Below are 27,341 nucleotides of genomic sequence, written 5' to 3' on the forward strand. Positions count from 1 at the left end.
CGGCTTAAGTCATTGTTTGCAAAAGCAATTACGCCCCTTTGAAATGTTGGCACTGAATTGTCCTTCAACCAATTACGTTGATTTGTTGTATGTGACTAGTGTCAACCATAAACTAGTTATCAACAGAAAATCTGCTCAATTAGTTGAAGGCCAGCCGAGAAATAGCGGTGGGTGAATGGTACCACCCACCGCATACATGAAGAAGTTACTGTATACTTATAGACTGAGGAAACCTGTCACGATTTTCCTCATACTCGAGAAGTTTTTCCTGAAAAATCTTGGAAAATTCAACTCATTAATAAGCATATTATTTTGGCAAAATTGAGCCAAATTTAATTACTTTTGAGTTAGTTTCACCGACCGTGGAAGTATAACTACCGGGCGATACATTTAGTACGCACTCACACAAAATCGTCGCTATTCGCATAACTGTCTCGTGTGTCATAATATGTACATTCGTATCATCATAGGCCTGGGGCTGTATGCATGTTATCTCCCTAGTCTCGATTCAACCAACCCCACAATCAGTTTGATTTGCCAGCTTTGTACTAACCAAATAGAAGTATCGCTCCAGCCAAAGTTCATATCAAACCGTATCAAACGATAACAAAAACTGCACAGTAATACCTGCCCGGTGCTGAAGCACACAACCACCTCGAAATTGCATTGCTTGTGAGAATGTTCCTTCGTGCTATTACTCGAAATTCAACCAACCCGATCGGTGCTAGTACGATGAGCCAGAGAAATTTGTGCAGCAAGCTCAATTTCCGACTGGAGGGGAAAGTTGCAGTGGTCACTGCATCCACCGATGGGTATGTAAAAAAAAATCTAGTTTGACTAAAACATCAATCTACCGACTGCCTTTTCACTCTGATATAAAGCATCGGCTACGCCATCGCGGAACGTCTGGGTCAGGAGGGAGCCAAAGTCGTCGTCAGTAGTCGCAAAGAACAGAATGTAGCCAAGGCGGTGAATGAGTTGACCAAGCGGGGTTTAGACGTCGTGGGGGTCAAGTGTCACGTTGCGAACGCCGACGACCGGAAGGCATTGTTCGAAAAGGCTGTGGAAAAGTATGGAGGAATCGACATTCTGGTTTCGAATGCCGCTGTGAATCCAGAAGTAGGTGGTGTTTTGGATGCTAGCGAGGCTGCCTGGGATAAAATTTTCGAAGTGAATGTGAAATGTTCGTTCCTGTTGGCTAAGGAAGTTCTGCCCTACATTCGTCAGAGAAAGAATGGGAGCATCGTGTTTGTATCGTCGATCGCTGGATTCCAACCGTTTTCGCTACTTGGAGCTTACTCCGTGAGCAAGACTGCACTGTTTGGCTTAACCAAAGCTGCTAGTCAGGATCTGGCTGCGGAGAACATTCGTGTAAATTGCATCGCACCGGGAATCGTTCAAACTAAATTTGCTGCAGCCGTAAGTCCCCCTACAGATTTAGTTAAAATGTTTTCATTTTAGGTGTACTAAGCTTCGATTTCGTTTCAGCTTCACGAATCGGAATCAGCTCGCGAAACGGCTCTGGCTCAGATTCCCATGGGACGATTTGCCCAATCGCCCGAGATTGCTGGGGTTTGTGCCTTCTTGGTGTCGGACGATGCCAGTTACATCACCGGGGAAACGATAGTGGCTTCTGGAGGAATGCCGTCCCGTCTTTGAATTATATATATATATATATATATATATACATAAATAAAGATTTATAATTTGTTGGTGCATGTTTTAAATAAAATTTAAAAAAATGAAATTTCGGATCATTAATTACAGCTATGATTTCAAAATAAAGTTTTAATAGTTACACGTATAAGCACTTTCGAGAACAATATTCATCCAATCATGGTCCGCTTTCGTCCCCGCGCTCGAACTTCCTCGTACTTGGCTATGGTTTCGCTTACCTTATAATTATTATGCTCTTTGTAACTCTCCAGCACCAGCTCGAAAAACTTCGGAACCTCACTGTGAGCACTCAGCAGAGCTCGTTCTAAAACGTACAAATCAACTCCCATATCTTCCACATTCAGCGAATGGTACGACAGGCCAAAATCGATCATCACCAGTCGATAGGGAAGTACGAATCCTTCGGGCACAGCCGGATCCAGCAAAACGTTGGAAGTAGTCAAATCACCGTGGATAATGTTGTGACCATGTAGCAATCCCACTACTCGACCGATTTCCTTCGCCAGATGTACAATTTTCGAACCATCGCCATTTCCCTCTCGAACCGCCTCATCTACATGCTGTTTTGCCGTCTTCGCCTGTTCCAAATACTCCATGTAGATCTTTCGTCCGGTCAGATCTACGTCCAGCAACTTGGGCGTATCGACTCCGGCCGCTTTACATCGTTCGAATGCTTTATGCTCGGCTTTGATCCGTTGCCGTGTGAGTTGTACGTCCAGATCCGGATGGCGGTACTTTTTCGAGAACCGTTCCTTTACCAAGCAGCGAGTGCCATTGTGGTGGCCGATGTATAGCTTACCTTCGGCGCCTTGGTTTAATAGGGCGGACACACCAGAAACTTGTTCACCATCCTCTGCGGCCATTATGTACCTATAATGTTATTGTTTCCTAAAAGTATGGACGTCTGTCAAAAGTTATTAGAGGGCTTTAAATAGAATAATGAAAGGACCAACAGGTCTGTGCCATAAAAAGGTAGACACAGAATAATGGTGAAAAGTAGACTGCTCGCATCTCTATTCAATGCAACGTCGTGTGCGGGGATAACGTTCATTTTAAAGCTCGTTTTAAAGAGCCTGAATTTAATATGTCGCCTGAATAATAAAGAGCCTGAATTTAATATAAATTTAATAAATATATTAATAATTCAAGATGTCGCCTCTTTATAAATTAGTTCGTTTAATATAAGACACATGAAAACTTTGAAGAAATTCCAAAATATTGAAATTATCACCGGCGAATGAGAACGACCCAAATTTGACCATTTTTTTGACTGCTCCAAATCTCGATTAGAGCCGTATTAACGGAGATAAATCGATTTAAAGATTTTCATATTCGCCACCCTGAAAAAATGGGTTGGGAAATTTTTTTGGAGCAATTTTTTTTTTTTGACTCCTAAAAACGCTCCAAATCTTGATTAGAGCCGTATTAACGGAGATAAATCGATTTAAAGATTTGCATACCCGCCAGCCTGAAAAAATGGGTTGGGACATGGTTTTTGAGGAAATTTTTTTTTGACACCAAAAAACGCTCCAAATCTCGATTAGAGCAGTATTAACGGAGATAAATCGATTTAAAGATTTTCATACCATGCCAGCCTGAAAAAATGGGTTGGGGAAAATTTTTTTGAGTAAATTTTTTTGACTCCTAAAACGCTCTAAATTTCGATTAGAGCCGTATTAACGGAGATAAATCGATTTAAAGATTTTCATACCCGCCAGCCTGAAAAAATGGGTTGGGGAATTTTTATTGAGTAAAATTTTTTTTTTACTCCTAAAAACGCTCCAAATCTTGATTAGAGCCGTATTAACGGAGATAAATCGATTTAAAGATTTTCATACCCGCCAGCCTGAAAAAATGGGTTGGGGAATTTTTTTTGAGTAATTTTTTTTTTTTGACTCCTAAAAACGCTCCAAATCTCGATTTGAGCCGTATTAACGGAGATAAATCGATTTAAAGATTTTCATACCCGCCAGTCTGAAAAATTGGGTTGGGACATGGTTTTTGAGTAAAATGTTTTTTTTACTCCTAAAAACGCTCCAAATCTTGATTAGAGCCGTATTAACGGAGATAAATCGATTTAAAGATTTTCATACCCGCCAGCCTGAAAAAATGGGTTGGGGAATTTTTTTTTGAGTAATTTTTTTTTTTGACTCCTAAAAACGCTCCAAATCTCGATTTGAGCCGTATTAACGGAGATAAATCGATTTAAAGATTTTCATACCCGCCAGCCTGAAAAAATGGGTTGGGGAATTTTTTTTTGAGTAATTTTTTTTTTTGACTCCTAAAAACGCTCCAAATCTTGATTTGAGCCGTATTAACGGAGATAAATCGATTTAAAGATTTTCATACCCGCCAGTCTGAAAAATTGGGTTGGGACATGGTTTTTGAGTAAAATTTTTTTTTTACTCCTAAAAACGCTCCAAATCTTGATTAGAGCCGTATTAACGGAGATAAATCGATTTAAAGATTTTCATACCCGCCAGCCTGAAAAAATGGGTTGGGGAATTTTTTTTTGAGTAATTTTTTTTTTTTGACTCCTAAAAACGCTCCAAATCTCGATTTGAGCCGTATTAACGGAGATAAATCGATTTAAAGATTTTCATACCCGCCAGCCTGAAAAAATGGGTTGGGGAATTTTTTTTTGAGTAATTTTTTTTTTTTGACTCCTAAAAACGCTCCAAATCTCGATTTGAGCCGTATTAACGGAGATAAATCGATTTAAAGATTTTCATACCCGCCAGTCTGAAAAATTGGGTTGGGACATGGTTTTTGAGGAAAATTTTTTTTGACAACAAAAAACGCTCCAAATCTCGATTAGAGCCGTATTAACGGAGATAAATCGATTTAAAGATTTTCATACCCGCCAGCCTAAAAAAATGGGTTGTGGGGCATGGTTTTTGAGGAAATTTTTTTTTGACACCAAAATACGCTCCAAATCTCGATTAGAGCCGTATTAACGGAGATAAATCGATTTAACCGTTTCGACCATTGACAGTAATTGATGGTATGCTCCCATCCAGAGTTATGTACTTTGACTATATGTTTTTAGTATTACTTCTACGTGAAGTCAACGATTTACATAGTTGAAGATGCTAATTTCAAATAACAGACTGTAGTGGTAATTTTTATACTATAGATGGAGTAGATGAAAGCATAGAGTTGATAGTTCCGTTAGAGTACGGTCTTTTTGCCAGTGGTGGCGGGGGGGGGGGACACCCCTCACCATCCCTCTCCAAAGGGGGAGTTTGGTAAAGAGAGATGAAAAAACCGATTTGTACCTTCCTTAAAAGTTGTCCTAGTTCGCTATTCTAATATCTATATACAATCTTCACACTGCCGTACTCTAACGGAACTATCAACTCTATGCTTTCATCTACTCCATCTATCGTATAAAAATTACCACTACAGTCTGTTATTTGAAATTAGCATCTTCAACCAAACGCTCCAAATCTCGATTAGAGCCGTATTAACGGAGATAAATCGATTTAAAGATTAAAAAATTGGGTTGGGACATGGTTTTTAAGGAAAAAATTTTTTGACACCAAAAAACGCTCCAAATCTCGATTAGAGCCGTATTAACGGAGATAAATCGATTTAAAGATTTTCATACCCGCCAGCCTGAAAAACCCCCGGAAAAGAATAGTTCAGCACAGACAATGTCTGTGAGTTCAGTATAGATTTTTACAAATATTTGTTTCCAAAATCCAGCATTTCAATATTTTCTTTTAAGGCCCATGTACTCTACATCTGAAATCTGAAACGATAAAAATCAATTCGAAATAGTGATTAAATTCTAAAAACAATAAGACGGGAAACTGAAGGAAATCATGCAGCAAACAGAGCAAGACATTTCATTTTACTTTAAAACTTTTTAAAAAATGCTACGAGCACGAGAAAGGAGTGATCTATGGCCCCGGTATCGCCGATTAACCGTAAGTTCCAGAAATCATGTTTTTACACAGCCCAAAACTTTAAACGCGTTTTTCTCGAAACGGTGTTTTCCAAATTGGCGGAAAAGATAATTCAAAAAGTTCTCATCAATGACTTGAATCTTTTCTGAATAAGGTCCAATTGATAAAAGTAAGTTTTGTCTATTTTTCAGGTCTCTAGAACGCCCGCCAATTACCAATCCCCACCGGAGGCGACCTCCTTCCGATGTGACCCCAAGGAGCCACAGAGGTCACACACCAATAAAAAAAAATCTCAAATGTTGAGGAAGATTTAAGCAATTTAATGAAAAAAAAACCCAAACGTTTGCGTTGTTTCATTTGCTCACAAAAAAATTCCGAAAATCGTCGAGTTTTTGACGAGTTACTTGTATTTCCCCCCTTAATGGTTTATTCTGAAATTCTGATGTAAACATTAAATGTTACAATTATTATACATTTTGCAATACCATTTTTAATGTAGTCAGTGAATAATAAGTTGAAAATTCAGTAGAAACGCTGTAGATCGGACATGTTACATTGGACGATTATTCTCAATGACATAATCAATGAGTGTAACATTGGACGTTTTGTTCTATATGATACTTGATTCCCTTTCACAGATTTCAGAGTAGAATACCTAACTTTAGATTGGCCCCGCCTTTAGAAAATGAGCACCAATCACGTTAGGCAGTTCGAATGACCGAAGTAACAATCATGTAGCCATCATTCCAAAATGTACATTGGGAAGGAGGATTAAAGTTAGAAAAAATGTATAGGTTATAGGAATAATTCGTTAGTTGACAGAACGTTTTGTCCAACCTCGCTAGTAAACTTATGTTTAAATTAACGGATTTCCAATCTGGAATTCTGGGATGCAGTACAGATGAAACATGTCAAACACTAAACGTATATTTGTACAGAAGAGTGCTTCTATTTTCTTCCAAAAAAAAAAACATACTTTTAAACTATGTTGTACTATTCACACATTCACAACCCCTCACTCTATTCGTCTAATTTCTGCGCTTCGACTGCCGTCGTTGTCGTCATTAACATCGTCATCTTTCAGCTCTTCCACATTAATCTTCCGTATGGAATGCTGTTTCTTCTTCTGGTGTCTCAGCTTGGGATTCTTGGTTGCCTCGTAGCCTTCAGCTTGTGACTCTTTAAACTGTTCCCAAGGGTGCTGCCGTACAACTCCGACGGCGTCGTCCAAACTGAGCCCCTTCAGTCCCATATGGTCCATCCAGTATTCCAGCTTCAGCTTGTAACGGTTGTATTCCAATTTAAACTCATCCCGACCGGCCTTCCGCGAATTTCGGTCGTACACTTTGTTCATCTTTTCGCACTTTTTGTTGAAATTGTCCAGGTGCTTGAGAAACATTTCGTTCGGTTTGAACCGTTCCTGTTTGACAATCTCCAGTACATCCGCCACGTAGCGGAAGTTTTGCGTTGCTGTTCCCTGGCGCAGCATGGCTCCCAGGATTTGGATATTGATCCTGGAAAAAATCAGCAGAATTTTATTAAAGTGAAGAACAAAAAATTACTTTTTAAAGAACTTACCTAATCTCAGCATCTCTCATTTCTTTGAGCAAGGCACGTGCTTCATCCTGCGTTCGGCAGCCCAGAGCCAGTACTCCGTACGTTACAATGTCCGGTTCTAGTCGTGCAGTTCTGATCATTGTCAGTACCTCCCGGGCGGCGTCGTAATCGAATCGCATCGAACGTTTCTTGATGAGGATATTGAAGAAGTCGATATCACAACGGATGCCTAACTTTCGAATGGTGGACAGAATTTGCTTCTCGGCAGAAGTCGTCGGTGGAACAGTGTCCAGCAGCGCAGTCATCGTTTTAATGTCCGGTTGAATTTTCAGTTGTTCCATTTCGCAGAGAAAACTCGTTGCTCCGCCAAGCAGTAGAAGACGATCCTCTGGTTTCTTGATTTCGCCTAAACTTATGAGACTACCGAGGTGAGGCTGACGGGATAGTAGGTTGGGGACTCCTTCCTGTTGAATCTCCTGGTTAATACTGGCCAATTGAAGGTCATTGGAAGACTCGTCGGCCCCATTTTCCAGCAGGGAAGATCCCTCCAATTGCGGAGGTTTCAACTGACTTTGGTACAGAATCTGTTCGATGACTTGCTCCGTCGCCTCCAAGTCTCCAAGCCCACAGTCCCGAACGCATCTCAGTAGCAAATTGAACGAGTAAATATCAGGCAGGGCTTTTAAACGATACATTTTATGCCATACCAGCAACGCGTGTCGGAATCCAAATTCCTTATCGCTAATGCAAGCCTGCAGCAGGAAGTTGAAGGTGTCAGTCTGAATGTTCAACTTCTTGGCCATCATCTCGTCCACCAGTTGGAAAGCCGTTTTCAGATCACCACAACGTCCGTAGGCTTTGATCATGGCATTGAAGTTGGACTCGTTCGGTTCGTAGCCTTTTTCGATCATAATTTCACGTAGTCGGTTGGCTTTGCTCAATCCATCTCCCAAGAAAGGGCTATTCGCACAGGCGTTGAACAACGACGTGTACGTTCCGCCGGTAATTTTTAGTCCATGCTGTTTCATTTTGTTGTACAACTGGAACGCCTTCTTGCTGTAGCCAACCCTGGCACAACCACCGATCAGCAAGTTGAACAGATAGTTGACCGGTTTCACACGATCCTCCTTCATCCTCACCTCCAGCACATCGATCGCTTCCTTGATGCGATGATTCTTGAGATGTCCTTTGATCAAATCGGCATACTCTTTGGTGCTGAGTTTCTGTGACCGTGCCGGTAAATTCTGGAGGAAATTTTCTTCCTGTAGATCACCCTCGTCGGGAACTTCCGGTGCCGCTACCTTAGGGGAAAGCGTACCAAATACGTCCGGGTCCTGTTTGGCATCCAGCAGTGATACGTCTTCTCGGTCGCGGATGGTGGCTTTGTTCAGAAGTGGCACGGACTGATGATGAAATCGGTAGCTTTGTAGGAATTGGTCGCGTGGTTGATTTGAAATTTGTGACAAGCGAGTCAGATCTCGCGATATTTTTCCACCAAAAAACAACTGCCGCCGGATGGTGTGAATGATTGCCGAAGCCATCGATGTTCCACTATTTTTCACTGATTATTATTTTTTATTTCACACAAATTTCAAGTAAAAATCACTATACAGAACCACGATCCGCTTGTTTTGCGACTAAAGTCATAACAAAACATCAGAAACACACGTTTGCGGCACAGTGACATGCCTCGATGACGATAAAAACGGCTCGCATCCTACTCTCTTTTGGATGTCTTCGAAAGGGCTAACCTCCCGCGCCAAACGCAAAAATACAAAACGCGGCATTTGGATTCGAGTGTTTTCTTGATGCTACTGCGGTTACAGATGGTCGCTTCAGGAAAAGCTAATTTTACTATTGGAAATTCGACTGAAATGTACAATTTTTTCAACTTTTCGAGTCACTGTATAATAAACTAGTGCAAGTGTGAATCAAAGTTTGCTTGAAATTATGTGTGAACCCGAGTAGAATCGTGCTTCGAAAACATGGATTTGGATCTGGAGGAGCAAAGTAAGTTCCGGGTAGCGGCAGAATTTTGATCAATGAATAAATAATACTCTGATTCCGATGCAGGACTCCTCCGTCGCAAGAAGAAATCCTCCGAAGCGGGCAATTTGCAACAGCTGGCGGAAACATGTCGGAAGTTGGGGGAGCTGTACAGCGACCGTGGCGAACACCGGAAGGCGCTGAACGAGTACAAGCTGGTTGCCAAAGCATATCACAATCTGAAGATGCCTATGGAGGTGGGCAGGGCCAACCGGATGGTTGGGGAGATGTTTATGCTCTTGGGTGAATTTGAGAAGGCCCTGCAGTACGAGAAGGTGTACCTGGACATTGCGCGGAATGAGGACGACAAGGTAGAACTGCAGCGGGCTTATATTACGATCGGGAGAACTTATTTGCTAAAGGGGCAGAGTTGTGATGGAACGGAGGCGGCGAAGGAACCTCTGACGGAAGCAGAGAAAGCATTCCAAAAAGGACTGAAGCTCAGTCGGGAGCTGAAGGAAGTGGGCAAGTTGGAACGGTTTGATATGGAAGCAAGGGCTTTGCTCAATCTGGGAGTGACAAAGGAACACCAGGGGCATCTGGAAGCAGCGCTGGAGTATATGCATACAGCGACCAAGATTGCCCTGAACAATGATCTGCTGGAGCTGTTGCATCAGTGTTACATTTCTTCGGCTTTATTGTTCAATGCGAAGCAAAGCAATCACACCAAGGCGTTGAAGATATTGAGTGAAGCACTGGAAGTCGCTTCCAGGCTCAGCAACAAAGCAGCCAAGATGTGCGAAACCCTGTTGATCAAGGCGGACGCGATGATTCGGATGGGAGATTTCCAAAGTGCCAAACAAGCACTGAAGAAAGCTTTCCGAATGAAGACGCCGGTGGTTTCGGACGCGGAAAACATCGAACGGCAACTCAAAATTTTGGTGGCAATCTGCCGCGTGGAGGATGAACTGATTACGACCGATAGTAGCCAGTATGGTAAGCAGAAGATTCTGTACGAAAAGATGGGCGACGGGGCGTGCAAGCTGGAGAACTACAGTAAAGCAATTGATTACTACTTGAAGATGCTGGAGTGCGCCCAGTTGAATGGGGAAGCTGACAGGGATCTGGTTCCGACCTACGTTAGTCTGTATCAAACATACAAGGACAATAAGCAGTTCGAGGATGCGCTCATTTTCCTGTGGAAAGAGTACGATTTGATTCAGGATATTCCGAAGGAAGCTTACAACACACTGCTGAGCATTGCCGAAGTGTACGAAGCTCAGAAACGGTCCTTATTCGACACCGAGGACATCTACCGTCGAGTTCGACAGGAAGCTAAAAAGATGAAGTCCTTGAAGATGGAACGAATTCCCCTCAAGCGATGCATTGTCATGCTTAAAAAGCACTCAATGGATCTGATGGCGGAGAATCTGGAAAAGGAAGCAAAGGACCTTGGAATCGATCTGGCCATTGAGGACGGTAACGGAAGTGACGATGATTCGGGAGACGAGCCGGACGAAACGGAGACGTCGATCGAGTTTGCCATCAACACTCCGGATATCGGGGACGATGTAGATTTGTCTGAACTGTCCGACTCGGATGAAGATCGCTCGAAACAGGTGGAGAAACAGTCGGATGCCAGAAGTTCCCGGAAGCGGGGGATGTCGTTTCAGATCAAGAGGAACAACAAAGGCGAAACTCAATTGCATCAAGCTTGCATTGCTGGGAATAAGTTATTGGTTCAGAAGCTTCTGGAGCAAGGCCATCCGGTTAACATCCGCGACCATGCTGGGTGGCTTCCGCTACACGAATCGTGCATTCACGGTCACAAAGAGATTGTGGAGATGCTTTTGGACAAGGGAGCTCACATTAATGATAAGGGCGGGACCAGTTGTGATGGAATAACACCACTCTACGATGCATGCTCGAATGGAAATTTAGAAGTCGTTGAGTTCCTGTTGAATCGAGGAGCGAACTGCACACAACGCACCGACTCCGGGGATACGACTCTGAACGTGCTTGAACTGTGGTTTAAAGGCGTTCAGAAGAAGCTTCTGCATGAAGATATCGCCTTCTACAACACCATTCGAGATCGCATCATTAGCTGCTTCGACAAGGCAGGAATCAAGCCAACGGAAGCTGGCATCGTTCCGGAGTCGATGGAAGTGGAACCGACTTCTTCCGGAACTGCTCGCTCTACTCGACGCCGTGCAAATCGTCATGGTCGATCGGATTCCGATTCAGAACGAGACGAAACTCGGACCGTTCGCACTGTCACCAGTAATCAAAGCTCCGGTTACGGAAGCAGCAAAGGTACTCCGAAGACCTCGGCCCAAAAGCGCCCGTCAGATATCGTTTCGGATTCGGCATCCGACATGGAACCGGAACCCGGTCCTTCACGGTCTTTTCGTGAAAAAACCGCCCGTGGATCGTCCGGAGTAGACGACTACCGTAATGCCATTCAAGTACTGCGGAAGGGAAACACGATGCGGGCTCAGATCGTATCACCACTGAAAGATCCTAATCCAGGACCGGCCAAACGGGCCGCCTACATGCGCCAGGCGGAAGTAGGTGACGATTGGCTAGTCAATGATCTGGGCCCGAATAAAAAACGACAGAAAATTCTCTCGGAAAAGGACTACACTGAGCCTAATAAGCAACATCCTCGGCCACTGAATCGAAGCTTCGAGCGAGAACGTTCTCCGGGGGAGGCACTTCCGATTTCCGACAGGACAATAACTTCTACTGGATTGGAGTATGATGAGGACCCGGATGAACCACAGGTGACCGTGGTAAGTAGACGAAGCGAGCGTGCATCATCAGAGGAAAGTGGTCCCGATGCCCTTCAGATTCTGATGAACGCTTCCGGGAGGAGTTTCTCCCGAAAGCCGTCGACTCAGTCAAAGATGCGTCGACAGCGTTCGAGTGGAAGTTTCAACCGGAATCAGACTTCGCTGCTGGAGGTGGGGTTTAATATGTCCACACGGTCAGACAGTCCAACGATTGGACAAATGGATAGAAGTATGGTGTCTCCGGCGAAGAGTAGTACCAGCCAGAGAACGCCTGTAAAAGCTGGGGCATTGTCGATGGTTGGAAAGCAAACACCGGTGAAGATTCTACCTCCGAACATGGTCCGAGTGATCATCGAAGGCGATTTCATCGATGTCAGTTACGATGAAGAAAGAATCATGGAATTGAATGTCGGATGGCTGATCAACGAAGTGGTGAAGCGTTACGGAATGTGAGTGCAAAGTGTAATACTCTTTATGTTGGTAAATTTCAATAGTTGTCCTCTCATTCCAGCAAACATGGAAAACGACCACTTATAAAACTACTACGGCCAGATGGTGGCCTTTGTATGGATACCGATCCCCTTACGACGCTTCTGTGCGGCTCGGATTCCATAATCAATTCCTACCTCATAGAATTCGAAAAGCTGCGTTCGGATCAGTTCTACGAGGATTATTGCAAACATCGCGATGTTGGTTAGTATCATGGTAAATGAAAGGAAGAATTCAAGACAGAGCTAGAATAAGGGCCTAACAGCTTTTGTAAACAATGCCATTTCGATGATTTCTAGGAATTCAAGACACGCCCACTCAAACCTACATAACTGTCTGGTAGGGGAGGTCTTCCTAGAAACCATCAAGAGAAGTCATTGTTTACCAAAGCTGTTAGGCCCTTACTCCAGCTCTATCTAGAATTATGTTTGTAAACTTTGTTTCAGTATTCAAAACTCACTTATACCTTCCACTGCATTTCAGAAATGCTTACCGAACTGCTCCATTCGCTGGGCACCATGGAAAACACCGGTCACTTTACACTTCGCCGGGATTTCCTCTCCGCCAAGCCCCACCAGTGGAATATTCTATTTCAAGCGCTTGGTTACCAGGGTCGTGTCCGAGAGCTAAACCTATCATTCAACCAACTCACCGATGTCGACTTCCAGGAGCTCACCGTCAAACTTCCTTCCTTCAAACTTCTTGAAAAGCTTAATCTTTCGATGAATTGTATCAGTCACAAGGGAATTGCTAATCTATCTGGCCTCCTAGCAGGCACTGGAACCGATGGGTTCATCCCCCTAGCAAACGCCTTATCACATCTGACTGAGCTGGATCTCAGTCGAAATCCGCTTATGGACCAGAGCTTGCTGGTACTGACCAGCGTTTGCCAGCAACTAAAACAGCTCAAAGTTCTCCGCCTGACTTCGACGGGAATTACGAACCTTACCTTCGCAACACCCCCTCTCGACATATCACAGCTTCAAGTGCTCGATGTTTCCGAAAATAACCTCAACAAGAAATCCATCGATTATATGTTCACCAAGTTGAACACGAGAATAATCACTGAACTAAACCTTCATTCCCTAGGGAAATTAAGGGAGTTTAAGCCTGCCTTCATCCTAGCCATCCAGTCCTATGACTTCGACATGCTACGATCGCTAAATCTGAGCAACTGCGGCTTAACCGATGCCGATCTTAGTGCGATTGTGTTTTCATTGAAAACGACCGCCGAGAAGCTCAAGCACCTGGATGTCTCATTTAACGCCAAACTGACACAAAAGAGTCTTGTTGAAATTTTGCAAAGCTTTACCAATGAATCACTAGAATCGGTGCGCCTATTGCAGAATCCTCTGGTTCTGAAGAGCTTCGTGGCGAACGATATGGTAGGAGCGATTAAGTACGATCGGGATCAAAGTTATCCGTACCGGCTGGAACTGATGGTGCCTTTGCGGCTTTCCGAAGAACAGATCGAGGAGCTGCGTGGCGCGTTGACTCTGTTTTGGGAGCGGATCTGGAAGGAACGTGCTGTTGTGGAAGTGAATAAGCATAAGGTTAAGCTGTCAATGCGGCTTTAGGATAGTTTAGATAGTGTTGGATAGTGAGTGAAATTTGATAATAAACGTGATCTTTCCGGAAAACGGGTGGAATAATGTGTACGTTCCCTGGAATTTATCCATAAAAGCTTAAATAATTACAGCAAGGGATTGCAACTAATATGGTGCGTCGAAACAAAATATATACATATTACATTTGATCTACAGAAGCATACATTTAGGCTCAATGCCGGTGTCTTTCCAGTTTTGATCTTTCAAATTAACGCCTGCATATCTATTCTTTTTCGTTTCTACTTGGGGGCGATTCATTAAGAACGCCACGCTCTCACCTTTGAATACTGACCATTGAATCAGATATTGCACGACCATTCAGTTAGTTTCAAATTTGTGTTCCGTTTACTCAAATTTGTAAAAACGCACACGGCAATGAGATTAGTTTACTTAAAAGCAAAAAGTGCAGGAACTCAGCGATGAGTAAATTTGCCTCATGTTTTCCTGTGGAAAACCGCAAAAATCTCCCGGAAAATGAGGAAAATTGGTGATTTAATTTATTTTTATTTTACATAACGTAATTGTCGTTTTGACTTCCATCGCCGATTTCTCGCAAACGACCAAACAAACAAAGTAATAACACCATCGAACAGATGAGATAATCTCCCATCTATTGGTAATATTAATGTGTATGATTCAATTGTTTTAGCGAGATATTGACGATCGAAGTCAAAAGTGACAGTTACATTATATCGAGGTTTACCTGTACCAACAGACCGAGTGAATCCAAAAATTTCATGATTCAAAATGGCCGAATTTTAGCACTAATATGAATCATTGCCCATTACAAACAATTACGCAAAGTTTCATACAAATCGGACAAGGTCTATTCAATAATTCTAATTTTTTCGGTCTTATTCCTGGAACTGTTCAATACTACTAAATATGTACACTGTCAGCGCATGAAAAACAACATCCCTTTTTTTAAACGTTTCTTTATTCTCTAATCTTTGGGTAAACTTCTATATTATACATGAGTGTGTGTGTATGTACTTAAATCAAATATAGTATTCTTTTGTTTTGTTTAATTTAATTAATTCTTTCATAAGACACCAGTTATTAGTTTTCTTTTTTTTAACGTTACCTTCATCCTTTACTATACGGTTAAGCATTCATGTCCTGTTTCTATTTTTTTTACTGAGAGTGGTGCGTAAAAACTTCTTTATATTGTTTGTTGTCTGGTTTTGATTATTTTCTCTTTCGTTACATTGTTTGCTATTTATCCTGCATAAATATTTGCTGCATTTCCGAAAGATAAAAAATCAGTAGAAATGATAACTCTATGCGCTGGACGCTTCGAGAACATGCTGTAGGATTTAACTTTTCATTTGTTGATATACAAATCAGAAACATAACAGTGTTCATAGTCCGTCTCCAATCCATGTTAATCTCTTCACATTCTTGTTTTGTTGTTTGTATAGTTAATTAATATAGACTGGTATTCAACACGCATACGACTCTATTATGAAGTATTAGAGGGTGCTATTTGATCAGCTTTACAATTGATTTACAAGTCTAAGCTAATAGTCATGATTTGAATAAACTAAATTACAATTTTTTTCTTCTCAAAACTACAATTGTTCATCACTGACCAATAACGTTCTTAGAATGCTCGCAGATCTCTATTTTTGAATTTAGATACCTAATAGAAGGGCTGTTGCTGTCGACTAACACGTGTCCTCTAAATTTGATCAAAGTGATAAAAGTGATCATACTTTTGTTTCTGATGAAGCTCTCGTCAATATTTCTAAAACAATCTTGATCGTCTCAAGGAAAGCGGAACATTAGAGGATTTCTCATGAGAGGGGGCAGGGAGTGATCGAAAATATGTTCGTTGTAAGGGTTCGTTAAAAATTAAAACAGTAATACTACACGCTAAAACTTTTTGTTGCGTCCAATTGGGGTAAAATGTAAAGCTATTCCAAAGTATCCAACTATGTCCATTCTGAACGGATCAAGACGGCGATCAAAATCATGTAATTTCTTATCGTGCCTTCTATAGCTGCAGCTATTCGTTATTGATTTAGTTTCAAAATTTCTTTTCGGGTGGGTTTATAAGGAAGGATACGGAAGGACCCTTTTTTAGTAGAAGCTTCTGCACCATGCTTCATCTGGACTGAGTAGTGCATCCAGGTTGGCCGATTTGACAGTCAAGTTGGCGATATGGTTCGGCTGGGAGATTGGCAAGCATTGGAAAACGTAGTTCGTACTGTAGTTACTGTCCCAGAATTGTTGGCCTCGACTGTGGAAGCGTATCGCCATCTCAATACGCTGCCCTATCTGAACCGAGTTGCCGTGGATGGTGAAGGTGAACTTATCGGAGAAGCCATCACAGGAGTTTTCCACGTAACAGGCCTGCAGGTCCGAGAAACTGCGCCAGTTGTCGGTGCTGTAGCGCACGTAGACCGACTTGTGGAAGTCGAGGTTCCGAACACGAACCGTTCCGGTGATGGTCAGGTTCACTGGATCAGTGACAGCAGCATTTTCCAGATTGACCTGCTTCTCACGGACCCTATCCAGAAAGCATGGGAGAGCACCTGGTTGCTGGAACAACGGCACCAGCACTCGATCTGCTTTTGGACCCAAACTGATTTCCTGAATAGCCGGAGGTTCCAGGCAAAAGTCCAGATCCTCGTAGGCCTGTTTTGGTATTTTAGGGACTTCGTCGACGAATGTTTTCACGTCGGCCAAATCCAGACCGAGAACATCTGCGAATCGAACAAACTTTTTCCGTCCAGGCGTACCCGGTGGAGTCTTGCCCGTTTTCAGTGACGAACATCTTCGAATTCGCTGAGGCCTAACGAAGTCTTCGTCCTCATCGCCGGAGGAAATTCCTTCCCGCTTGTGATCATGCTTCTCTTCTGACTCTTGATCAACACTACAGTCTTGTAGTTTCTTCTCCACTTCGGTCATCTCGACTATTGGACTATGTGCCTCCTCTTCAGGTTCGTCCTCAGCATCTCCATTGATGAACTGCAGTACGTCGACGTCGATTTCGCAAACTTCCTCTTGGCGTGTTATTGTCCCCTTTGGCATAATTGCATGCCCGTTCGATAATACTTTCCCATGATCTGTTTCGTCCTGTGTAGGCTGCCGCAGCTCACTACTGCTTTCGGGTACTTCCGGTTTCTCCTCGTCCACCTCTTCTCCCTCCATAGTGACGTCCTGTAGAGTACTGTTCGAATTGTTCGAACTCAGTCCCGTGTAGGTAGAATCGCGCGAACGCGATTCGGTAGACTGGGAAGGTGGTAGGGATTCTGAGCAGCTATCGCTGTCGGCGTTCGTTACCTCCACCCTTAGGCCACTGGGCAGGTGACCGTTCTGGGACTTGCGTCTCGTTTGTCTCGATGCCGTCGCTGTTACTGTCGCAGTTCCGACTCCTTTTTCACCCCCTGCTGCTGAGGTAGATGTATGTGATGCTGTCGTAGTCAGCGCCGCCGTCCTGTTGGACGCCGACGATGGATCCGAGGTAGTACAGTCGTAGTAATCACAGCCACTTATCGATTTCTGTTCTTGATCTGAGCTCTCCGGATCGAAGAACTGGCAGTCCGACGAGCTCTGGCTCGATGGACTATTTTCCTGGCTGACCTGGGGCGTCGAGCAGGGCGATGCGCACACATAGCCGGATTCTGGTGCAACCTCGGCTGGCGTCACTGTCGCCGTCTCGATTAGCCGAGTGTATTCACACTCTTCAATCGGCGAACCGGGACTCTCGTTCTCCAGCCCAAAGTCGAAGAACGCATCGGCCTCGTTGGCCACCATTGGTAGCGGTTGCAACCGAGTCACTGCCGCCGCTTCGTCTTGTGATATCCATGTGTTATCGTTCTCGTGTGGATGATCAATGATCTGGGCGCCCTCGTCCGCATTTCCCTGCAAAGAGTATTTAACCCTAATTAATGGCGACTAGAGGCTAGTTGTGTTCTACTCTATGATGATATGTGAGTGTTTTACTTTTTGGAGTTTGTGGTTAGTAGTATCCCTACCGGAGAATGGTTTGGTATTTGGTGGATTTGGTGGTTAATTTGATGAGGCGCACAGTTTGAGCCATGTCGGTCAGGTTGTTCCGGTTGGTGTTGTTGTTGGGCGTCAACATTGGTATCGGGAGTGCCCAGAAGATGCGTGGTAAGATGGTGACATAACATAGATAGCAGTGCGAGCATGCGCGCAAAATTTTGACGAATTTGTTCAATTTTGGAAGGATTTGTGGGTTTGATCCGATTCACACGAGCGGGGATAGAAAGAAAGAAACAGTAAAAGAAGGATCATCAATTCGCCTGGGTAGATGGATCGGCTGATTGTTCTCGGCTTAAACCGGAACCGCTGGTGGTATTGGTGGTGATGGTAAGCTGAGGTAATTTGAAAGGCAATCAAGCAATTTTCTATCAAGATGTGAGAATGTCGAGTTTTGGGACAGTAGTATGGAGATGGAGAAAGAAAAAGTAATAATGGCTGAATTAGCTTGATGCAATAGCTTCTGCCAACTGAGCAGGTCTCACCTGTGTGCCGAGTGTTCGCAGGCGCGACTGTAGACTACGGGCAAAGGCTTCGGCACGCCCACGACACGACATGCCAATCGGTAGCAGTGATGTGATTCCACACGGCCTGTCAGGTCCTCCACCGGATGCCGACGGATCGCCCGGGGTACTCATGGAAGCTACACAGTTTCTGGAAGGGAGAATTAGAAAATATTGATAAGGAGGTTAATAACTTATTGCTTTAACATTGAGAGGAGAACATGAATTTGGATTTTAATTTTAATCAACATTGTGTGTGCAGGCTACATATATGCACCAACAGGTTTGTGCCATTATAAGGGACGAAAATTACAGTCCATAAATTTTTGATCCCTCGCAAAATTTTGCACTAAATTACCTCTGTACCTGCAAATCAAATGTATAGATATTTCTTACGAGAACTCCAATGTTAGTTATTACCAGTAGTGTAGAAGCAACTAAAAAGTCAATTGGTTCATTCAAATCTCGCATAAGAAAATTTTCAGGGCTGAATGTATTTACTGTATATAGTATTTACTGAATGAAATTAGCTAAGATTTATTTTACACAAGTACATATTTGAAAAGCCTTCCGACGATCACATAACAGCATCTATTCATGTTGTAATTCCTTACAGATTCGAGCAATTTTTATACAAAATCGTAAGAGATTTTACCATTTACCAGTTCAATTTATCGATTTATATATAATAATCCTCTAAAGGTATAACTTAATTGTAGCATGTTGTTATTGGTAAATTGTGACCTCGGAAATTGAGGGAAAAAGAGGCTATCACTATCAATATGCAGTCTTCATCAGTGTCATTCCCACTAAAGAACTTATCAAAATCTAACCCCCTTAAGTACTCATCTCCTAGGTAAAAAAAAGTCAAGATCACAGGTATGAAAATGAAACTACAATGTGTAGAATCGGAACCTACCTAACTAATAAAAGCCAAAGATTTAAGTAAAGTAAAGGAGAAAAAATCTATACAACTCTCTAATAAGAAAAATCTTAAAGGCTTGGTAGCCATCATAATGAAGTTATGAAATTGGGTCGAAATACGTATCTGTCATGGATACCAAAATAAATTAAGTGGAATTAAATGGAAGGTAACCCTTTTTTGCTGTTTTATTTAAGCATTCCGCTAACAACCCAATTTCATTACTTTACCTTTTACCATAAAAGTTGTCATGTGTCTCAGAATAGTCCATCAAAATTAGTAAGAAACAGCCATGTATTGATGACCCACCAAAAATATTGTTGAAAATATTGATGAAACTTCTATCATGTTAGGTCCGCTTGTTGCTAACATTGCTACTTATCAGCGCAAAGAAATTTTTTTTCGGGAATTTATCGCAGCAGTTTCTTCCAACTTGCATTGGAAATCGAAGGAAAGTTAACTTATAATGGACCCCTTAGTAGCCGTTATGGGTAAATGTTTCTTCTTTTTGGGTACTGGACTTTTACGCTTTCAACCTAATATTCTTTAAGCACTTCCACAACTAAATCTCAAATGCTGAGCTCCATCGTCGATGTCATCAGAAGCCGATATCAACTGAAATTCGAGAATATAAGTCGGGGTGGGTCGGCCACACTCTACGAAATCTGCAAGCAAGCACTGGATTGGAACTCAGCAGGACATCGCAACAGAGGTAGACCTGCACCACAGTAGGTACTCAGAATACTTAAGTAAAAGTGGCAAGGGGCAGTCAAAGCAATGTCCTACCCATAATTTGTATAGAGAATCAAGGGGAAGTGGACCAGTTATGACATGTACCACCCAACAATCAACTGAATAAGCTATTGTTTTGCTGAAGAAGCTTGTGTTTGCCTAAATAAGCTCTTATTCAACATTCAATGTTTGTTGGGCAGTCATGAAATTTGTGATTCAAATAGGTAGGGCCAAAAACTAGTACCATTGATACATATGCAATAAGTAGCGCATTTACCCAAGATAATTTTTTTTCGAATCATTTAAAAGTAGAATGTGTTGAGATTAGCGAATCCAAACACATAAAGCAACCAACGATATAGACAAAACGCTTTCTACGACTACAACGACAAACTCTCTCTGCAACACAGCTCGATCGGAGTGGTAGAAGGATAATGATATATTGCTTGCCTACTTTGTTGCAATATACATGGTTGAGGACATAGCTTGATCGGAATCGGGAAAAGACATAACAAAAACTACAAGGGACATCCCAATGGGGTTGTACGCAATGATGACGTAGGACTACGTGGTATGATATAATAAATATTTTTGTTAACTGCAGCTTGTGTTTTGTGTAGGAATATGAATTTCAGTGGGGTTCTCTCTGTTTATTCTCTTTAGAATGACTATGATTGCCCTGAAAAGAACCTTTTGATATGAATTTTAGTTGGGACATGTTCAGAAAATTAACTCTTTTGGAAAACGTTGGTGGTCCTGAAAAGGGCCGATGGTAGTACATGCTTTGGAAGATGATGATGACGTGTAGGCAGCTGCGTATTCAGTGACGGCATCACGGATCACATTTTTTCGGCACACCTCGGGTTTCCTCATACATCAGAAGTTAGAGTAGAATTTTTAAAGAACTACAAAAATAGTTTTCACCATTAAGTCAAGGCTATTTTTTCTCATTGATGGCGCTGTTCTATTGATAGTAAGTTAGAAATTTGGAAAAGTGGATGGAACGTTTTGGATGCATATTATGGTCAAAATAAGTCAAAAGAAATCATTCATTATCGTTCAGTTTTTTCCTAGAAATTTTTGATAAATAGTATTTTCTTGCAGGCTTTCTTGTTAAAAGGGAGGGAATTTTTATGAATTTTGTATGCAGAATATGCAAAATGGGAGGGACTTCAAATTTTAATTCTCCCTCTCCCACCAAATGTTACAAAGTGTCATCAAAATACATGGAATGTTGAGATATTGAGATCGTGAGAGTGAATTTTCTCTTTCAAATTTGAATGTTTTGGCTCTCTGGGTATTGGTAGTAAAGCGGTTAAAAAATGTATGGGAAAAAACTTTTTTATTTAATTCTAGCTTATTTAACAAAAATTTCCAGGAAAAAACTGAACGAAAGTCCATAAACGATTTCTTTAGGTTGTCGTCAACTTTTTTGGAAAGCTATGTGAAATTCACATGGATTTCATGCATTACATATTAAATGCTCTGGAGAGCATTTTTTGTGGTCGTTGAGAGCGTGTGGTTCTGAATATGGCGATGAGTGTGCAAAATATCACGCAATTCCATCCTCCCTATTCGCACGCGCCCGAGTATCGGAGGCGAATGCCACTTGGACTTGTTTCGTCTACTTACTACTCTCTGAAGACTGTGCTGGGGAAGCAGCATATGCATGTAGGTAATTGGTGGATTTGTTAGTTAATTCGACGCTTTTAGACAATGCTGGACATTTACCAGTTGTTCAATAGTTTCTTGTTGAAAATCAATATTCAGAAGCATTGTTATCAATGCGTAGCCATATTTCTGATCGATTGGTGATAAAAGTATTGAAATTGGACCACGGGCAGTTGAGTTATTAACGTTCAAAATCTTTCATATTTTTTTTTTATTATTTATACCGTGAACCCCCGTTAATCTGAACGACAATGCGTGCAATGGTTAACCCAGAGAAACAGACATAGAGGCAGACATCGAACATGCATTTAACGGTCAATTTAAATCTTTTAGTTGATAGTATCACCTGTGGCGCGCATAGTCAATTCCCTTGCGTTAGACGTTTACACACTACCGCCATCTGTTCAGCGCACTGCCCATCACAGCATACTCAACAGATGGCGGTAATGTTTTAGCGACGATGTTTTATACTGAAAAATATTCAATGTGTTATGTATGGTTGACTGTGTTCAAACGTTCATCAAATCGTTTTAGCACTCTTGAAACAGTAGTAGGCACTATCCCGAATCGTTTTCCGAGTTCACGGTAGGATAATGTTGGATTTCCACGGTGTGCGAGCAAAATATTTGCACGGTTGCTTAGCGGTTTCGGTTCAATTTTAAAATCTACATAACAGAATCTCACCAAATTTACAAGATGTAAACAATACATGTTAAAGAATATTTGAAAAAAAAATGGTAATTTTTCATCGTATGCAGGATGCGTTATGGGTAAATGTTAGTGATCCAATAATTTCGTGGACATCCTTTACGTCATATTTTACCAAGAATATCACTTCTTTCACATTTTTCCGACTGAGTTTTCGCACGTTCAATAGCGATTTTCTACGATATATAATAAGAAAAGATGTCCTTTTCTTTGCCATTGTCTGTTGTAGAGCACATGGGCACGCAATCCACACACCCACAGTATCCAAATAAAAATCGAAAAAAAAAACCATTTTAATCCTGAAGTAATGAAATTGGGTTGTTAGCGGAATGCTTAAATAAAACAACAAAAAGATTATCTTCCATTTAATTCCACTTAATTAATTTTGGTATCCATGAGAGTAACGTATTTCGACTATAATGTGCAGTCTTCATCAGTGTCATTCCCACTAAAGAACTAAAGAAGTCAAGATCACAGGTATAAAAATGATTTATTCATTTTAGTCTTAGCCATCGTACGGAACACATCAAAAAATCATTAACTACCAGGAAATCAACTTTTCTGATGAATCTACTGACTTATTCAACAAAATGCCGAGATACAAATATTGAAAAACTCAGCAAAAAAGAATGTAAACAAATAAATTACTGATACACTGAGGCAAAAGATCGTAAGAATTCCATAAGAAACACTTATTAATTTAAGCCACAAGAAATCGGTATGAATTTCATTAATTTGCCTTACGAAAAATAATGTTGACCATAAAATAATAAATCGAAACACACTGGAATCGAACCATCGAACGTTGAGATTACGGGGCCCGTGTGTTGACCACTCGTCTAACAACACTTGGAAAAAATGAAACGGTTGAAGGCGTATAAGAGCTATCTCATGTTACCCCACAATTATTCATAAGTCACGCTTATGAAATTCATGTGTGTTGTTCATAAGTCGAGCCTTATGAAATTCCTAAGTCTATTTTCCTCAGTGTACACACAGCAATTTCTTTACTGACTTAAACCACATTCTTCGCAAATAAGGTTTCAGTTCGGAATGTGCTCGCATTTGTCATGGTGACGCCATCGTCAAGCAAGTCAGCACATTTTCAACTTATCAGTGGTGCCAGTTCGTTTTCAGGTCAATTTAGTAGATGTCAGCTCTAGAAATAAGGAGGCAAAGCAACAAATCACCTTTCATTGTTTCTTGGGAAGGCATCCCACATACTAATCTGACGAATACAGAAATAAAAGTTATTGATGGTCCCACCGCTTACCCCTACAAAGATTTTAGCTGGACGATTTATCTTTAAGATAATTTTGGATAATTTTTTTAACCAGATTAGCAAACAAAAACGAACTGGTTACAGTTACAGTAATAAATTCCCTCAACACTTTTCAGTTGCTTCACTGCGATTTAAATGTGAAAAAGCTTCGGCGTTCGCCTCTTTGTTCACTCTTTTGTACACCTCAAATATTCACAAGCATTCCCAGCCTCGTTCACAGCAATCAAGAGTTCATGAATAATCAACAAAGCATTATAATACACTAGCAATCACGCAATCTGATGCTATCGTAATTTTCTGCAACGTCAGGAATGCATTGAATATTACATTCTAAATGCTGCGTATTGGTCGTTCCGCTTGTAGTGTAATATGACGCAATACGATGTAGACAGATTTTGACAACAAATCATTTTAATCAGTGTAATATCAACAATCAATACGAAACTAACGATTTTAAATTGGCTCACTACTTGACTAGCCTATTGGTCCCAAGCAAACGATTAACGTACTCCATTCAAGTCAAAATTCTAGTACTACACTATGTTTGTTTTGATTCGCTATGAAAGTTTGACAGATAAAATGAGGGGTTAGTGGATTTTCCTATGTTTCGAGAGGTGAATCGATTAGCTTGGGACCGAAGATAGTACCAGAGCTGAGCCAAAAAGTTGAGCACGTTTCTTCGGGACATACTAGTCTTAGAGTTACCTCTATGGTAATATTGTATCCGATTTTACAATCAATGAGTTCAATATATCATCATGAATAACATTGATTGATACATATTATTATTTTTTTTTTGCTGTGTGCATATTAAAGTGATGGGCTGTGCTAGAAGGAGATATATTATCACGATTAAAAACTTGTTTCCAGCAAAATAAAAATCACGCAAAACAAACAAAACAAATCCCTAAAAATTGATTGAGCTTCTGTCATACGGATCCGTGTTTTTTGATAAATTCAATCAATACTGAATATTTCGTAGAACCGGCATCACTGACTTGCATTTGTTTTGTTTTTATTCAACACAGCTGTTGGAGGCGAACCAGCCCAAGGCTGAAAGCCTCCTTAATAAAGCGAAATAATAATAATAATTCAACACAGCTGACGCGTTGACAGATCGAGGGAAAAGCAACTAGTGAACAAAAAATCAATGCTTCTGAATGTGTAAGATAGACGCTTGACGATATTTTTTGAATAATTTTCTTCTAAGAGTTATGTCTGTATGTCTGTGCTTAAACGGTCATATTGACTGTTCAGAGATTCTGCGATTTACGGAGTTTTGAGTAAAAGTAAAATCTACTGAAAACTCAGTTGTTTAAAAACCTAGTAAAATTTTACCGCCTTCGGTAATCTAAACTCTGTGCGTATGAAAAATCGGAAAAGCGAAGGTAGTCCCCCAGGCCGGGTGTCAAGACGATTGGCACCAAACTTTGGATTTTTGAATTTTGACCTTAATTAAGTAATTTCACCACTTTTGGTTAGAGCAGGGTCGACTGATTCGGTCACTTGAAATGGAATGAACCATATAAGTAAAACTTCAACTCATCGCATGCTGTTCATCGTTCACTCATTATTTGGGTGTGCAGCCATCAGCGGTGCGCATAGTCAGCTGATATGGAGTTTAACGTATGAACACTATCGCCATCTGTTGAGCACGTTGCTCTTCAAAGTGTGGTCAACAGATGTTTTATGGACGATGTTTTGCAATTAAAAATATTCACAGTGTTATGTCTGTACGTAGGTGGGGAACGGTTCGAAGCTTGCGAAAATTTATCATACTTTGACAGGCTATTTGTGCGTATGGAAGTGGGTAACTAAATATTTTGTTTGTATTAAACTAACATATTACATAATGTTTAATAGATTTTTTTTTCGAAATAACATTCTTCTGACAAATTTCTATTTCATCAGTGCATAAAAAAAAAACATTCTAATCATTACTCTTTTTGCATTTGCAATGTGGACCAAGTAGGCAGTAAGAAATCAGCTCTATTTTGGGATTGGTTTGACGTAAGAAAAATGTTAAGTAGCCAAAATAAAGCTTTTTTATTGCACTTTAATAAAAAACAATTCACAAATTGATCCGACTGGCGAATTTGCTTTGACATTTCCCCCATCATCGCACACACTATGCCAGTCTTCTTCAACTTCCTCTTGGGGAATTGGGGACAGTTGGGTGAGCCAATGCCCTGTGCGTCCGCATTCCAACTGGACCACACATGATCTCCTTTAAATGTTGATTTCACTTTAATACTAAAATAACCAAGAGCAAAATCATAATTGTAGAATTTGTGTGAAGTGCAAGCCATTTGTGCAGAGTAAAAATGCTCGAATCCATCACGGTATAAATTAATTCAAGTGACATTAAATGGATTCTTCTAACACCTCAAATGATAACTTTCACAACAATTCCACATTTGATTCAAATGCTGTATATATTTTACATTCAAGTAAAGTTATTAAAAATCTCTCATCTTTGGAGGGTGCTCATTAGGGTGGGTCAACTTTACAACCCACTGTTCCCCACTGCTATATCAATGCGTATTAAGATCTCCAACAACTGTGCAACATTTGAACAAATTTGGTTATAATTTCGATAGGTGCGAGAATTTTAAATCGATTTGATCTTTGTACAAAAAATTACTAATCTTTCACTTTTGTCCAAGTGATCAACACGTACCTACAAGCATTTGCATACGCCTTTAGGTATGCGTGAAGCAATAGGCCTAAATTAATAGAATAATAACTTTTTTTTTTCTCAGAAGTCTAATCGATTTGCAGACTTGGACAATGTTGTTCTGCATAGTATTCCCAATATATTTCCGAGATGTGGTGAACATTGAGCTATATTTGTCAAGCAAATGATTAGGTTCGTCTTCGTTTCTCACACATTTTCCCAAACACAAAATAGCCATAGCCAAATATCGTTCAAATTTGACACCGTTGTTAGGGATCTCAATACTCATTGGAAGAGCAGTGGGGAACAGGGGGTTGCGATCCACCATACAAGCTAGACCCACCCTAGTGCTCATCCATCAGCATTTTCTTAATGACCAACGCGAGTCGGTCATGTGCTCATGTGGTCATTTCACCTCTCCATCTTAATGCTACCCTTAATCCATACTGAAATGATGCATTCTCAAAATAGACATCTACGCCAACAAATGTTGTGTTTGGTATATTTTCGCACTCAAAGCAAAAAAAAAATGTAAAACGATATCCACGTACACGTATACTCATCTGGTGTGGTTACACTTTCATCTTAGTATGAACCAAACAGAAAAAAACGACTCGCAAATACAGAAAAGCAAAGCATAGCAATTTACGGGGAAATCCCTCTCGCACTTTTCAAATTGGCAGGGGTGACTTTCAAACTGCTTGTGCCTTGATGGAAGACAAACGAGTAACAGACGAATACGTATGGTAAAAAGGTGTCGAAATTCGATCGCACTTTGTTTCAATAGCATTTTTCGTGCATAAGTATGGAAAAAAG

At 41.1% G+C, this 27,341-nt stretch overlaps 5 protein-coding genes across 14 annotated transcripts in view; 2 read left to right on the plus strand and 3 right to left on the minus strand.

Annotated features, from left to right (window-relative positions):
- The first annotated feature begins 633 nt into the window (after positions 1-633).
- On the plus strand, positions 634-1,687 carry Dhrs4 (Dehydrogenase/reductase 4). The gene is made up of 3 exons (XM_065223667.1): positions 634-812; positions 882-1,419; positions 1,489-1,687. The coding sequence occupies exons 1-3, from the start codon at positions 679-681 to the stop codon at positions 1,657-1,659; spliced, it is 843 nt and encodes a 280-aa protein (XP_065079739.1). The 5' UTR covers positions 634-678; the 3' UTR covers positions 1,660-1,687.
- A 122-nt stretch (positions 1,688-1,809) lies between these two features.
- Positions 1,810-2,540, minus strand: Prpk (TP53 regulating kinase). The gene has a single exon (XM_065223668.1). The coding sequence runs from the start codon at positions 2,538-2,540 to the stop codon at positions 1,827-1,829; it is 714 nt and encodes a 237-aa protein (XP_065079740.1). The 3' UTR covers positions 1,810-1,826.
- Positions 2,541-6,500: 3,960 nt separating this feature from the next.
- Positions 6,501-8,774, minus strand: LOC135702633 (pentatricopeptide repeat-containing protein 1, mitochondrial). The gene is made up of 2 exons (XM_065223669.1): positions 7,167-8,774; positions 6,501-7,102 (listed from the first exon to the last, which is right to left on the minus strand). The coding sequence occupies exons 1-2, from the start codon at positions 8,684-8,686 to the stop codon at positions 6,604-6,606; spliced, it is 2,019 nt and encodes a 672-aa protein (XP_065079741.1). The 5' UTR covers positions 8,687-8,774; the 3' UTR covers positions 6,501-6,603.
- A 184-nt stretch (positions 8,775-8,958) lies between these two features.
- Positions 8,959-14,040, plus strand: LOC135702694 (tonsoku-like protein). Its single transcript, XM_065223719.1, has 4 exons — positions 8,959-9,155; positions 9,219-12,372; positions 12,435-12,616; positions 12,896-14,040. Exons 1-4 carry the CDS (start codon positions 9,131-9,133, stop codon positions 13,987-13,989), a joined length of 4,455 nt encoding a protein of 1,484 aa, XP_065079791.1. The 5' UTR covers positions 8,959-9,130; the 3' UTR covers positions 13,990-14,040.
- Positions 14,041-15,340: 1,300 nt separating this feature from the next.
- Gbs-76A (Glycogen binding subunit 76A) overlaps positions 15,341-27,341 on the minus strand; it is a 55,211-nt gene continuing 43,210 nt past the window's right edge. For 7 of the 10 annotated variants that reach the window (XM_065223722.1, XM_065223723.1, XM_065223721.1 and 4 more), the window contains 2 exons: positions 18,516-18,684; positions 15,341-17,889 (listed from right to left, as the gene is read on the minus strand). In XM_065223722.1, coding sequence (XP_065079794.1) covers positions 16,102-17,889; positions 18,516-18,684 — 1,957 coding nt within the window. In that variant the 3' untranslated portion in view covers positions 15,341-16,101. Of the gene's footprint in view, positions 17,909-17,970; positions 18,365-18,515; positions 18,685-27,341 lie in introns of those variants that run through there. The other 3 variants (XM_065223725.1, XM_065223726.1, XM_065223728.1) reach the window with 3 other exon arrangements.

The sequence above is a fragment of the Ochlerotatus camptorhynchus genome, unplaced genomic scaffold (genome assembly GCF_037179485.1).
Source record: "Ochlerotatus camptorhynchus isolate MF236.1 unplaced genomic scaffold, CSIRO-AGI_Acam_v1.1 ptg000196l, whole genome shotgun sequence".
Lineage (NCBI taxonomy): Eukaryota > Metazoa > Arthropoda > Insecta > Diptera > Culicidae > Ochlerotatus > Ochlerotatus camptorhynchus.